General features: G+C 37.9%; 1 protein-coding gene across 1 annotated transcript in view; it reads right to left on the bottom strand.

The window, feature by feature from the left end:
- APBA1 (amyloid beta precursor protein binding family A member 1) overlaps positions 1–12,708 on the bottom strand; it is a 96,847-nt gene that overhangs the window by 18,389 nt on the left and 65,750 nt on the right. The window contains 3 exon segments of the mRNA XM_069777205.1: positions 31–164; positions 3,135–3,174; positions 7,224–7,325. Coding sequence (XP_069633306.1) covers positions 31–164; positions 3,135–3,174; positions 7,224–7,325 — 276 coding nt within the window.

Here is a 12,708-nt window from a genome sequence, read left to right as displayed (position 1 = left end):
AGTTGTTTCACTCACATATTCTCACTCCACTCCTCTGGCTGCTGTTATGCAGCAGTTGTTTTTTCCCCTTCTTAAATATGTTATCTCAGAGGTGCTACCACCGTCGCTGATGGGCTTGGCCTTGGCCAGCGGCGAGTCCGTCTTGGAGCCAGCTGGCATTGGCTCTGTTGGACATGGGGGAAGCTTCTGTATCTTCTCACAGAAGCCACCCCTGTTACCCCTCCCGCTACTAAAACCTTGCCACACAAACCCAATACAACATCTCTCCAGCAAAAGCTGTAATTGTTAATCCAGCTTGTCTCTCACAATAACTCATTCTTTTGTGAGCAGGGATCACCCTGGAGCAAAATAACCTCTGTGAGTGTTCACTGTTATAAAGGGACAGACACAGTTACGCAGCTCGCCCCTCACCCACCAAAACCAGCCTTGCAATTCTAAGACCAACAGTCACAAACAGAAAGAGGAAGGGTGCAATTTAATAACAGCCATCAGCCACTTGCTCACTTGTGTGTTAGCTGCAGTTAGTACAACAGGCAGAGGAACCTCCCTGGGAATGCTTTACAGGTACAACACATCTCCCCTTACCAAGAAGACTGATTGCCCAATTAAGCAAAGTACTTTTATGCCATAGACCTTTAAAAATCACTCTTAGTCTCAACAAGAATATTGAGGTAAAGGACAGAGTTAAATAAAAATGTTGTTAAATACATAGAGCACGGGCTCTCCTGATGGCAAAACAACTCTCTTAGTGCCATAGATTCTTAATGATCTGACGCCCATCAGCTTCTGGGGAAAGTTAGAAGGTGGTGAAGTGGTCAGTGCCTAACAATGCAAATCCTTAGAAAGCAGCATTTATGATCTGTAGGTGTTTTGGTGTTTGGCGATTCCATCTAAAAATTGTGTATGTAAAAATGTTCTATTTTAACACCTTGCTACATGTTAAAATTGTCATGATCCAAAAGGGAGGCTGGTTAACCTAAGAAGCTTCTTGTTTTCTTATAAGTAAGGAAAAACAATTGATGTTCAAGACAAGTGAAAATGCAAATCAACTTGAAGAATGCTAAAGGTAAAAATGTCCACATTTTATGACCAAAATAATAAACTGTTTTTAGGTTTGCCTTTTTTTTCCTCTAATAATAAAGCAACCCCCCTACAATATCAGAAGGGAGGTCTTATTATTTCAAGGGGTATCTTGAGATATAAGGTGATGTGGCCTAAAGTTTAACGTTACTCAGAATACCAATTTTGTTCTAATTATAACAGAAGAGATTAACAACCCCTCAGAATGAGCATGGGTAACTTTGGTCCCAGAGAAATGCAAGTCATTATTAAGATTAAAACAACAAAGGACAGAGCTGGAGATAAATATTACACTGAAACTACCCACACAGACAGAAGTAGATGTATAAATCTTATGAGCAAGCTTGTCTCCTTTATGGTTTCTTTAAACAGGAAAATTTATGACTAGTAATTTTAAGATGCTCATCTCCAGTGTGCAGAATTTGTTCAGATACTATGTATCTGGAAAACTCTCAAAATTAACAAGTCACTTTCAAGTACATGACTCAAAGACATGGAATTTTTTCCTTAGGGAAATTTATGCATCTGGAAGTACTACATATTTGCACACTCTTCCAGTCCTGAAACCATACAGCATTTGAAGTGTTGCTATTTGTTACTCTACACGTCAAGGCCTTTTCACCACTTCCACCTCTTCACTATAAAGGGTGCAACCCCCTTTATAGTACAATTTCTGGTCAGAACGCACAAAACAAATATCGACTGACAAAGCTGTAGTTAAGACTCCCAGAGCAAAGCATATTAAAACCAGAAAAAGTATGTGCTCTATTTTCATCAGAGCTGAACACACAGACAGCACTGCTTTTTATAAGACCCCCTCCATTTATTACCACTGACAATGAAATTCTTATCTGAGTGAAAGTGTACCATAAGTGCTAGCAAGTTTTCCTTGAACTGCTAGTGCATAAAATGGAAAATTTGTATTTTTAAGGAATTTTGCAGTGGACCAAGATCTAAGTAAATTTTAGTTTACAATTATTTTTTTTTAAGGAATGGAGGATTATGTAAGATAGTCCTTGATAGACAGGGCTACCACTAGGAGATGAATTTCAGTTCTAAGAGAGACCCTTCATTGCTGCAAAATTCCAAAGCTCAGCTGGTTTCAAAACAATATATGAAATTTACATTAGTTGACTTTCTGGCCACAGACTCCAAAATATGCAGCTCATATACTGAAGACTAAACCAATGATCAATTTGTAGTCTAAAGAGAATGATTACATAATCTTTTAAACACAGCACACTGTAAAGCAATCCAAGGAGTTCCAAGACAGTCCAAATGATGTATCACATCAACTGTATTTCTGGCATTTCAACAAGCATATGGTACAACTGTTGTCAGGGAAAAAAAGCAAATGAAACTTCAAATTTTCTGCTTCTGTCATGCTCTTATAACAAAATAACTGTGTTTTACAGCATGCAGTCTTCCTGTATACACAGGATACAGACTCATACAAAAAGTAACAGCAGTCCATGTAGCAGGTAACTTGCTTTTTTACATTGTTCTGAATAAATTCAGCACTGGCACAAGTGCAACCTTAACTCTAAGACAGGAAGCACTATTTAATTAGAGGACAAGTAGCTGTGAAGCAGTGCAGATTTCCTCTGGCAGGCCTGCCAATTAATCCAATTAATTCAATTCTGCTAATTAATCCAACTGAGATTGGCTTGAGCCTGCCAATTGAACTCAGTGCTGGAGAGAGCACTAGTCTTCTTGCCTAGCCTATTTTCCTTGTTCACACACATTCACATGTGTAGTGTAAATATAATTAAAAAAATAGTAGTGTTTTAAGTGATACTGATAAAAAAACAGCAGAACTGACACAGAAACTTTGAATGAAACACTAAAAAAATAAAAGTTCTGTGTTTCTGAGCTTCTGAAAGAGCATAGTAGGACTTAGCTCAGGTTCCAGTTTGGACACAATTTAATCTAAATCAGTATACCTAACCCTAGCAGCTTTTCCATTCAGCAAATAAAAATAAAACTTTTCTACATTATAAATACTGGCAATTTTGGATACGAAAAAACATTTAGAAATTGTAGAACTATCTTACCTTCAACATAGGTTGGAAATGAAGCCAAGCTTTTTCTGGACTGTAATTAAGACAAAAAGGATTTCAAACAAAACAGAGCATGCATAAATATGCATTAAAATTTTCTCCATGCCAAAAAAATAAAAAAGTAAATAATAGTTATTAGCAAAAGAAGATCTTCACTTATTAAGATATTATTATATTTAGTATTTTCAAACTCTAAGCACCTACTAGAGTTAAATTCAGTGTAATCCATTTGTGTTTTTATCTATCAGGCAACATGCTAGGTCCAGTTTTCCATCATCTGGTGGTGTTCAATAGCATATTAACTGTCTACCAATAGGTGTTCTACTTCTACTAATCAAGAAGTATGCAGGAAAATACATCATATTTCAAAGACACTGGATCTTCCAACTACAAAAAAAACCCCACACAGGAGTATATAAAATTATGCTATACTGTTATTATTCATGACTGAAACCATCAGCCCAGTCAGTTATTCATTAACAAAATTCTGTTATTTATTAACCAAATTCTGTTATTCATTAGTACTCTTCTTAGATGTATCCCTTACATTAATACAGCCTACAAAACGCTTTCTAAATTTTAACAGGTTAGGTAGCAACCTGTATTCTGTGGGGTAACTGAATTCACTAACACCTTACCACCAACTATGTTTACACTGTATCAAGTACAAAACCACATTTGGTAGATTCAATTACGTAAAAGGTGAATAAATAAAAGAAATCCTGGCTTGCATATGTAAATACAGTCTAAGAACTAACTTCCAACTGTAATTTTATGTGAAGACTCTGTGCCTAACACTTCAAACACCTGAAAGCTACAACTTTCAGTGAGTAAGACTCACCATTTTGTTATAATCAAGAACGTAAATGACATAGGAGAATTTACCAAAGAAAATTCTGTGTGGCAATATATAGGTGGTAATAGGTATATTGAAATATCTCCTGCTATCATATGTGTTGCAGATAAGAATTTCGGATAGTCCAAGTATTAAAAAATTTTAATGAATCTACAACTGATTGCATTAGCAGTAACTCCTCCAATGACTGCTTAATATAGTTTTATTAAAAGAAAATCCATATATGATCAGAATAATGCATAATTTCTCAGACAATTTCCAGTATATTTCCAGACAATACACATTGAAATATATTCCAAATTATTTTCCTTTATGACGGGCAACTTACTAGGTTCTGTGTATTAGTGGAAAAACCGAGATAAACTAGTGTCCTGGTTTCAGCTGGGATAGAGTTAACTGTCTTCCTAGTAGCTGGTACAGTGCTATGTTTTGAGTTCAGTATGTGAAGAATGTTGATAACACTGATGTTTTCAGTTGTTGCTCAGTAGTGTTTAGTCTAAAGTCAAGGATCTTTCAGCTTCTCATGCCCAGCCAGCGAGAAAGCTGGAGGGGCACAAGAAGTTGGCACAGGACACAGCCAGGGCACCTGACCCAAACTGGCCAGCGGGGTATTCCATACCATGTGATGTCACATCCAGTATAGGAACTGGGGGGAGTGGGGGCGGGGAATCGCCGCTGGGGGACTGACTGGGTGTCGGTCGGCGGGTGGTGAGCAATTGCCCTGCGCATCACTTGCATATTCCAGTCCTTTTATTACTACTATTGTCATTTTATTAGTGTTACTATTATCATTATTAGTTTCTTCTTTTCTGTTCTATTAAACTGTTCTTATCTCAACCCACGAGTTTTACTTCTTTTTTCCTGATTTTCTCCCCCACCCCACTGGGTGGGGGGGGAGTGAGTGAGCGGCTGCGTGGTGCTTAGTTGCTGGCTGGGGTTAAACCACGACAACTAGGAAGGTCACAGTTATGTGACAGGTCAAGTGACTAACCCCAAGGAGTCTTTTCCATTGTAACAAATAGAAAATGGATGTAACAAGTAATATTTTTTAACCAATGATGCTCATCTTGCTGTAAAACAAAACTCATGAAACAAAAACAAAAGGTGGGTGACACAGACAGCAGAGCCTGCACAGCCTTTAAGTACTTGCTGTTCCCTATGAAATTGACTAAGCTGTACTGCAAAATCAGGAAAGATCTCCATCAGAGATTGTACTAGCATACATAAAGCGTCAATAAAAAATGATCTCCCACTGCCAAAGCATTTAAGCTGCTGTGAGGACGCTGACATGCCTTTTCAGATCTGTGGCTCTTTCACCTCTTCAGCTGAATGTTTTTACTGGACCCCCTACCCATACAGACTTCAACAATTGTTTGTAATTGCTGCTGGTGTAGGGCTAAGAGGGAGCTTCAACCACTGGACTCTGACAGGCCTAAACAACAAATTCCCTACACACCAGAGACAGCTCAGGCATATATATGCGCTGTCCAAAGTACTTTTATTTTTTTTTTAAAAAGAGTGAACAAAGTCTGTAATTACAGGTTTGGCAACTATTCAGCAACTTGACTAGCCGATGCAACTTCTTTTCAGGACAGAGTGGTGTAAACTGTCATATATGCTTTTATTGCAAAAATTCACACACAAAATTAAGGTTTTTTGTTCATTACTCAGGTTGAAAGACATTCTGCTGAGACCACAGGAATAGTAAAATAACAGGTAAAGTTACCAATAGAAGGAAACCTACATGTTTTCATTTTACTTATCCATGAATAATGAAATATCAAGGTCATTAATGTTTCATTACTCTTGTTAATCTTGTTGCCATCCAGTATTACAAAAATCTGTATTTTAAAGAAGGTTTTACTAAGACCTAAAAGTCATTCAAAAAAATTATGAGGCTGCTTTATCAGTCTTGTTCTTGCACTGGAAGCACTAAAGCAAGCATTATTGCTCATCTGAGGGAAACAAACAGCCTGACACATGCTACTGTGAAACCTGGTTTACCATCTCTGACACTACGTGTAAGCACATCCTAAAAACTGAAATAAGCAGCATCTTGTTTGGTTTCTTTCTTTGGGTAAGTTTATCGACATCTAAAACCTGCTAAAAGCTAGGATATATATGAATTGACAAAATCTGTACTGAAGAAAGCTAAAGGCTTTAACAAGCTAACGAAATAGCAGATGAAAATTTAATGGCACAATCTATTGTTGACAGCTTTAGCACACAAGAAATTATGAGTTTCTCAAGTCTTTTGAAACCTTTCATTATTTTCTAAATGCAAAAACAGACTGGCACAATACATAAATGTTACAAGCTCTTTTATCCCTTGATAATAACAAAAGAAAAAAAGAAAGAATGGATTACTAATTAGTATTTAATTTTAATCAGTATTTCCAGTTATAGTAGATCAGTGTTTTTCATTGTGGAAGATAACTCATGCATTGCTATCAGTGACAATATGGTACCTTGTTAGACTACAGTCTCCAGATTTTTTTTAAGTTTAAAAAACAAAAAGCAAATAAACCAAATATTTGCAGATTTTTCTGTTTAGAGAGACAGCCATTCTATACTAATCCAAATATTTTTTATGCCAAATGATTTTCTTTTCACACTGCGAGAAGTTCTACTCACACTTCTCATTTTGTGTTGGTGGAACTACTGCAGTGTAAAAAGGTGCCAGCTGAGAAAAATAAAAGTGGAAAAAAAAAATTAAGTATTTAGCTTTATTTTGAGGAGCCTGGGGTCAGGAACTAAATTCTGACTGTGAATCACTGGCAGGTCAGTTTGTACAATGACAAAATATTAAGCAGCATAAATTACTACCTAATTAATTTCATTTTAACAAGCTTTTTCATCTGGCTGAGAAACATCCTTTTCTTTGCAGGAAGACATTCTGCATAGAAAAAAAGAAAAGGGCTTCTTCCTTTTGCCTCTAATACGGAAGTGATGTTGGCTGTTTGGTAAATCAATACCTCCCAGCCTGTTAAATAAATTTAGTGGCAGCTGAACACAGAGTCAGAAATGCCATGATAAACAGTCTTAAGTATATTAGAAATTCAGTCAGACAGACAGGCAAGCATAAAGGAAAGGAGCTACAAACCAGCTTTTCAAGCGTGTTGCAATTTTGGAAGAAGAGAAGGGATTGCACAGGTACAAGAAGGCAAGGAAAATAAGGCATAAGCAGCATGAACAAGACTGTGGCTTTTAAAAAGATTTCACTCTACCTCTTTATTAGTGGAGGCCTCTGCTGTACTGCAGACATCCTGGTGATGTTGCCTACTTGCCGATTCAGCACCCCGAGGTGAAGAGGAATCTGGAGATGGAGACTAGACATGGCAAGAAAATTAAATAATAATCTGAGTGGCTAATGTAGAAATTCTTCTTTTATATTTTCCTCTAATTTGGCAGTAGAAATAAAAGATGGGGGGGGAGGAAAAACCAAGACCAACACTTTTAAAATGTTGTAACTCTTGCTTTTTATCATAATAATCACATATCAATATCTCAGTGGACTTACTCTGAACAGCTAAATCTTTTAAAAAACACTTGTGTTTATTTGTCAGTAATGTATGAAATTAAACAGTTCGAAAAATAAAAAGCTGTACTCAGTGGCAAGCAATGCTCAGCCAAAAAGTGTCAATAAAACTGTATTTTTGCAAGGTGAATGGAGGATTGTCTGATATTGGTATTGGGCCAACCACTTACACTTACTGTCAGCATTCAACTAAGCTGCAGTTACAGGAATTTCTGTTGCACAAGTACATGCCTATTGCATGCAGGCACATGACTGTGAGCTTACTGAAGGCTGCAGGCAATGCAGACCGACATCCTAAGCTCTGACATTCTAAGAAAGAAAAGATAAATCCACTGAGAAGTAAGCTGCGATGGGAGCCAGGGGAATTGATCATGACCAGAACACAGGGATTCAGCTAAAGATTACTTCGTTGTCAGACTCGGGAGAGTGAAGAAAAGATTGCAATTTCCCCATAAGCACACGTGCTCTCAGGTATAATTAACATGAAGTGCTAAACTAATCTAATCTGAGCAGAGGTAGGCTGCAGTGGTTGTCCATAAATGTTATTCCATCATCTTAGAAAGCAACTTCTATAAATTGTACAGAGTAATACTAATGTATTCAAGGACTTACAAATATACTGAAGGATATTCAATACCAGTGGAATCAAGGACTATGATTCCTCATCCTAGATATAGCACAAACTTGGAAAATATTTCACAGTTTATGCTATTATCTCAGTACTATAAATGCTCACTAGATCAAATTTCCTTATTCTTCTCCCCTCACCATAAAGAACTGAGTGGAGAAACTGTCTTTCCAATCATGTCCTAGTCAGTCATGATCATCAAGAATGTAATAGCAGAAAAACAAAGGGAAATGCATAGAAAAGCAGTATGATGGAAAATCTAGATCTATATGATCTGTCAGCAAGTATCTTGGTAAAGGGAAAGAATGCATTGAGAAAGGATATCCTCATCACAGGCAATTCTTAATGAATGCTGGTGACACTAAAAAGCTGTAGCGAGGTATCTAAAGTCCAGAGCAGGGGGGACTGGTATGGGGGTATAACACAAGAATACAGAGTGTGGAATTAATGAAGGTGACCAAAATGAGAGACAGTAAAAAGCTTCAACCCAACAGGCATTTTTAAAGGCAGATCTTAAGGAGATACCTGCAAAACATGTCAGTGCGCATACCAAAATGTGATTCTTCAAAGGAAGGTTTAGCATTTAGCTATGCAAGCTGGGTGTTTAGCCCAGCAGCCCTGGCATTCTACACTCTCCTTTGACATAGGGAGTTCAGCCCTAGCTTTGCCAGCTCAACAGTTCATCACTGATAGCGAAACAGTCAAATACTATTCTTCTGATTTATAAACAATTACTTGACATGGCTTTTCTCTAAGCCAATGAGTCATACCAGAAAAGGGCTATACTTCCAGCGCTCTGAGCTGGCAGCAGCTGCAATCTAGGAGTGCCCTCCTGCTATGCCTCCACTCCAGCTGAAACACTGAATTCTATGAAATAGTGTGCACAAAAAATCTAAGTTTTGCAAGCTTAGCTTCACAGATATGGAACAAAACAAGAAAATAAAACTCCCTTCTCCTCCTCTTTCTCTTTACCCTCATTCCTTTAAAAGGTCTATCTTGGATAATTACTAAATATTAGAATTATAGTTAACTAATAAAGGCTTCCAAAGAGTTAAGAAGCAACTCCTTATACAGATATCTCCTGGCAGTCCCTGCATCTCCCTATATTTTGAATTACAACTGCAGGTCAAAAAGAGATGCAGCTGTGAAATGGTCCCTAGAATGATTGCATGTGCTTACACCGACAGACTGAAGGATCACTCATTGCACTGCCAGTCTTCACGCAGGGGCTGTACGAGACATACAGGCTCCCCTGACTTGCTGTGTAACTTCCAGAGTTATAGTGCCACCGTGATTCACTGCACAAATGGCAACTCCTCTTTACTTAAGGAAGCATCCTTACAGTGCTCACATTCCCAATAGTTACATAGTATTTCTGTATTGGTATTAAATATAAAAGGCGCACAATACTATCAACCTAATAATGACAATGGGATATTGTAGGATTGAGCTTTAAATAGTAAACAAAGAAACAAAGTAAAGCATGTCATATTTTAGCATCAAATGGTTCCACAAAAAAAATAGTTCTTTAAAATGCCTGAAAGCTCTCATATTCACACACTAAAGCTATAACAATAAATGATTCCATTTAAACCAGTTGGCCACTGACATGAAATTTTGCACTATTTAATATGTATTAAGTTACTCCAGTAGCTCTACAAATACCTTTACTCAGCTATTTTAATCTACAAAGCATCAGAATGAAGCAACCATCAAAATGATCACACGGCTTTCCATGTGCTCTCTTTGAATGTCTGCTCAAATTTTTCTGGGAAAAAAAATCCAACCCCAAAACTACCAAACATCCTACAAAGTTTGCTATATGACCTGACATGACAGCTGTCCCAAAAACATTTGTATAAAAAAGTTCAGTCTTTGAAGAATAAACACTCGGTTCTCTTCTACCTCAAAATGCATTTTTAGAGGTGCCATACACAATGCACAAGGAAAGAATGCAGTCACAGCAATAACAAGAAATATTTTGATACATCATAGTGGACAGACAACTTGCATAGCTGCTCAAAACATTACAACTGAAGTCTAAAATAAATGCTTAGTGACTGCTTCGTTGCCTCTTAACAAAACAAGTTTTAGAAGCCTAACAAAAATGCTATCAGAACAAACATAGTAATTTCACGTGAAACATACTGTTAATACATAGAGAGGTCCATCAATGGAATTACAAAGTGTTTTCTTAAGTGCAGCAATAAAAAAGTACTAGTTACGCCATTTCTCCTCTGGAACATCTACTTACATTTTTCTTACGATACTCAACCTGGTACATCCAAAAATTCTCCATCTCAATTTTGGTGTTGTTTGACTCTCAGTAACATGCAACCCACTCCACCTGAGAAACCTTCCTTGCTACTGTGCAGAGGGATTTAGTAACAGAACTTGTAACAGGAGAGGATTGTGTTGCATCTAACCTATCCAGGTCAACCCAGCTGGCTAATGAGTAGCTCATGAAGACAAACATAACTGTCACTAAAACATCTTCAAATACAATCACCTGCTCTTGCTTTATAAAAGCAGCGTTGTTTTATCTTCTTTTAGCAGCAGCTTATCTGAAAAGAGTATAACCTAGTGGGCCACATCATCACATACAAGGCTAAGACAGAGGGGATGAAATGAACAAATACTTTAGCAATGCAAGATTCACTTAAACAAAAAGCAATTACTTATATGACACTAATGTCCACCTACAGGCTTCTTGGCAGAGGAATGGCAAATATAGTCTTCTTGTACATCAGTGTGGAGGAGACAACCGGATAAAGCAAGGCTTTTCCATTAATTTGATTTTAGTGATAAAAAGTCTTCTGAGAGGTACCCATACACATTAGGTAAAGGTCAAAGCACTATGAAATATTCAGGTCCAACATGCAAGTATAGTCACAAGCACCACCCAGTACAGCACAACTATGGCAGTAAGTCTCTTAGGTTTTTGCATAACTATGTTGTGGCAGAGTATCTACTGTGATTTGAACAGTTCAAATTCTATTCGCTAAAACGTAGACTGAGACCATCAGCATATGTCCATAGCTTTTAGATGGCATAAAGTACCCGTAAAGAACAGAGCTGAAAGCTAAATTTCCTTACAATATAACTAATCATCATTATTGGTCATTGTTGTTTAAATTTGCTTTAACTATAGTGTTAAAGATGGACAGTTTGAAAAAATAAAACAACTCAGAACTATTGTACACATACGAGCATACTGTGACACAATCTATACGATTTAATTTATAAATGAGACATAAGGATGAAACTTAAGTTTGTACTGTAGTTGGGGTGTGATTGTAACTGTGGTGTAACTGCCTCTGCACATACCCAGTGCGCTTACCCATCAGTTTGCTGGGTGGTCCAGGACCTGCCCCCTGCCAACTGGTGCATAGATGATACAACCAATTGCCTTGAGACAAGGTAACTGACTGAACTGTTCACTTCAGAACAACACATTTGACTAATCGCTGTAGAACCTCTCCATACAGGAATTTCAGGCAGCCTCAGAGATTCCCCCAGCAGGCTCCTCCTGTGCATATGACAACTGAGAGGCACAGTTCATCGCTTCAGGGTGCTAACTACCATCCTGGGTAGGGTCTCTGGCTGACCCAACAGCTCCCCCACACAGTATCTGCTGCAAAAATGACCAAACAGTACATGGATAAGATACTTGCCAGTAGTCAACAGAAACTATTCCTGCAGATGCAGATAAGGTCATGTATGACAGCCTTATGTACACAGTTAATGCAGGAAGTGTTTTGTGTGTAGCTTAAGGTAAACCATAGGAATGGATCACACGTGCAAGAGTGGTCATGTAGGATCACCGACCAGCTGTATGTAAGAACTGAGAATGCAATTTGGGGAGTCTTAGTTTGGAGAATCTCCCCTGATCTAGCTGATGATGCCCTGCAAGGACAGAGCCTCTAGCCACTTGCCACCATCTAGACAATGATTCACAATCCCACTTGAGAGATCTGACTGTTCACACGTGTTACACTATGCAAAAGCTCTGAATAAACTAGCTTGTTTAAAACAAACACACTGTCCATGAGTGTCTGCACAACACTGAGTTGTAATTCTTTAGTAAAATTCATTGAAGTTATAAAAATAGAGATTTTGACTTAAGCAGTAACTGTGTACCTCTGTCAAAGTCTTCGAAAAAAGACGCACAGCTGTTACTGTTATATTACTACGTCTCAAATACAAATTAAAAATATACCTAAGAATACATAGAGGTCTAGATCATACACAAAAGTCCAAGTGAGCAAACAATAAATGTAACTGAGCCTGTTAGGGCAAGATGGCCCTTTATTTTGCCCATTTCAAAGAGTCTGTTGGCCACATGAGTCAGTAACAGTAACCACATAGTACCACAGTCACCTTTTGTGAGGTGGTAACTTCTCTTTGAATAAAATCTTAGGCTGTACGGGTCCGTACTGACTCCATCAGATCACACACACATGCTATACGGGTAGGGTCTGTCCAGCAGCACATGTGCTAGATGTAAGGCTGCCAGCACAGCCAGGCTCCTGGTAGCTGGTTCGGT

This window comes from Haliaeetus albicilla, chromosome Z (assembly GCF_947461875.1).
Source record: "Haliaeetus albicilla chromosome Z, bHalAlb1.1, whole genome shotgun sequence".
NCBI classification, from domain to species: domain Eukaryota; kingdom Metazoa; phylum Chordata; class Aves; order Accipitriformes; family Accipitridae; genus Haliaeetus; species Haliaeetus albicilla.
The sequence above is the reverse complement of the archived record's forward strand: the minus strand, read 5'-3'. Positions and strand labels throughout refer to the sequence as shown.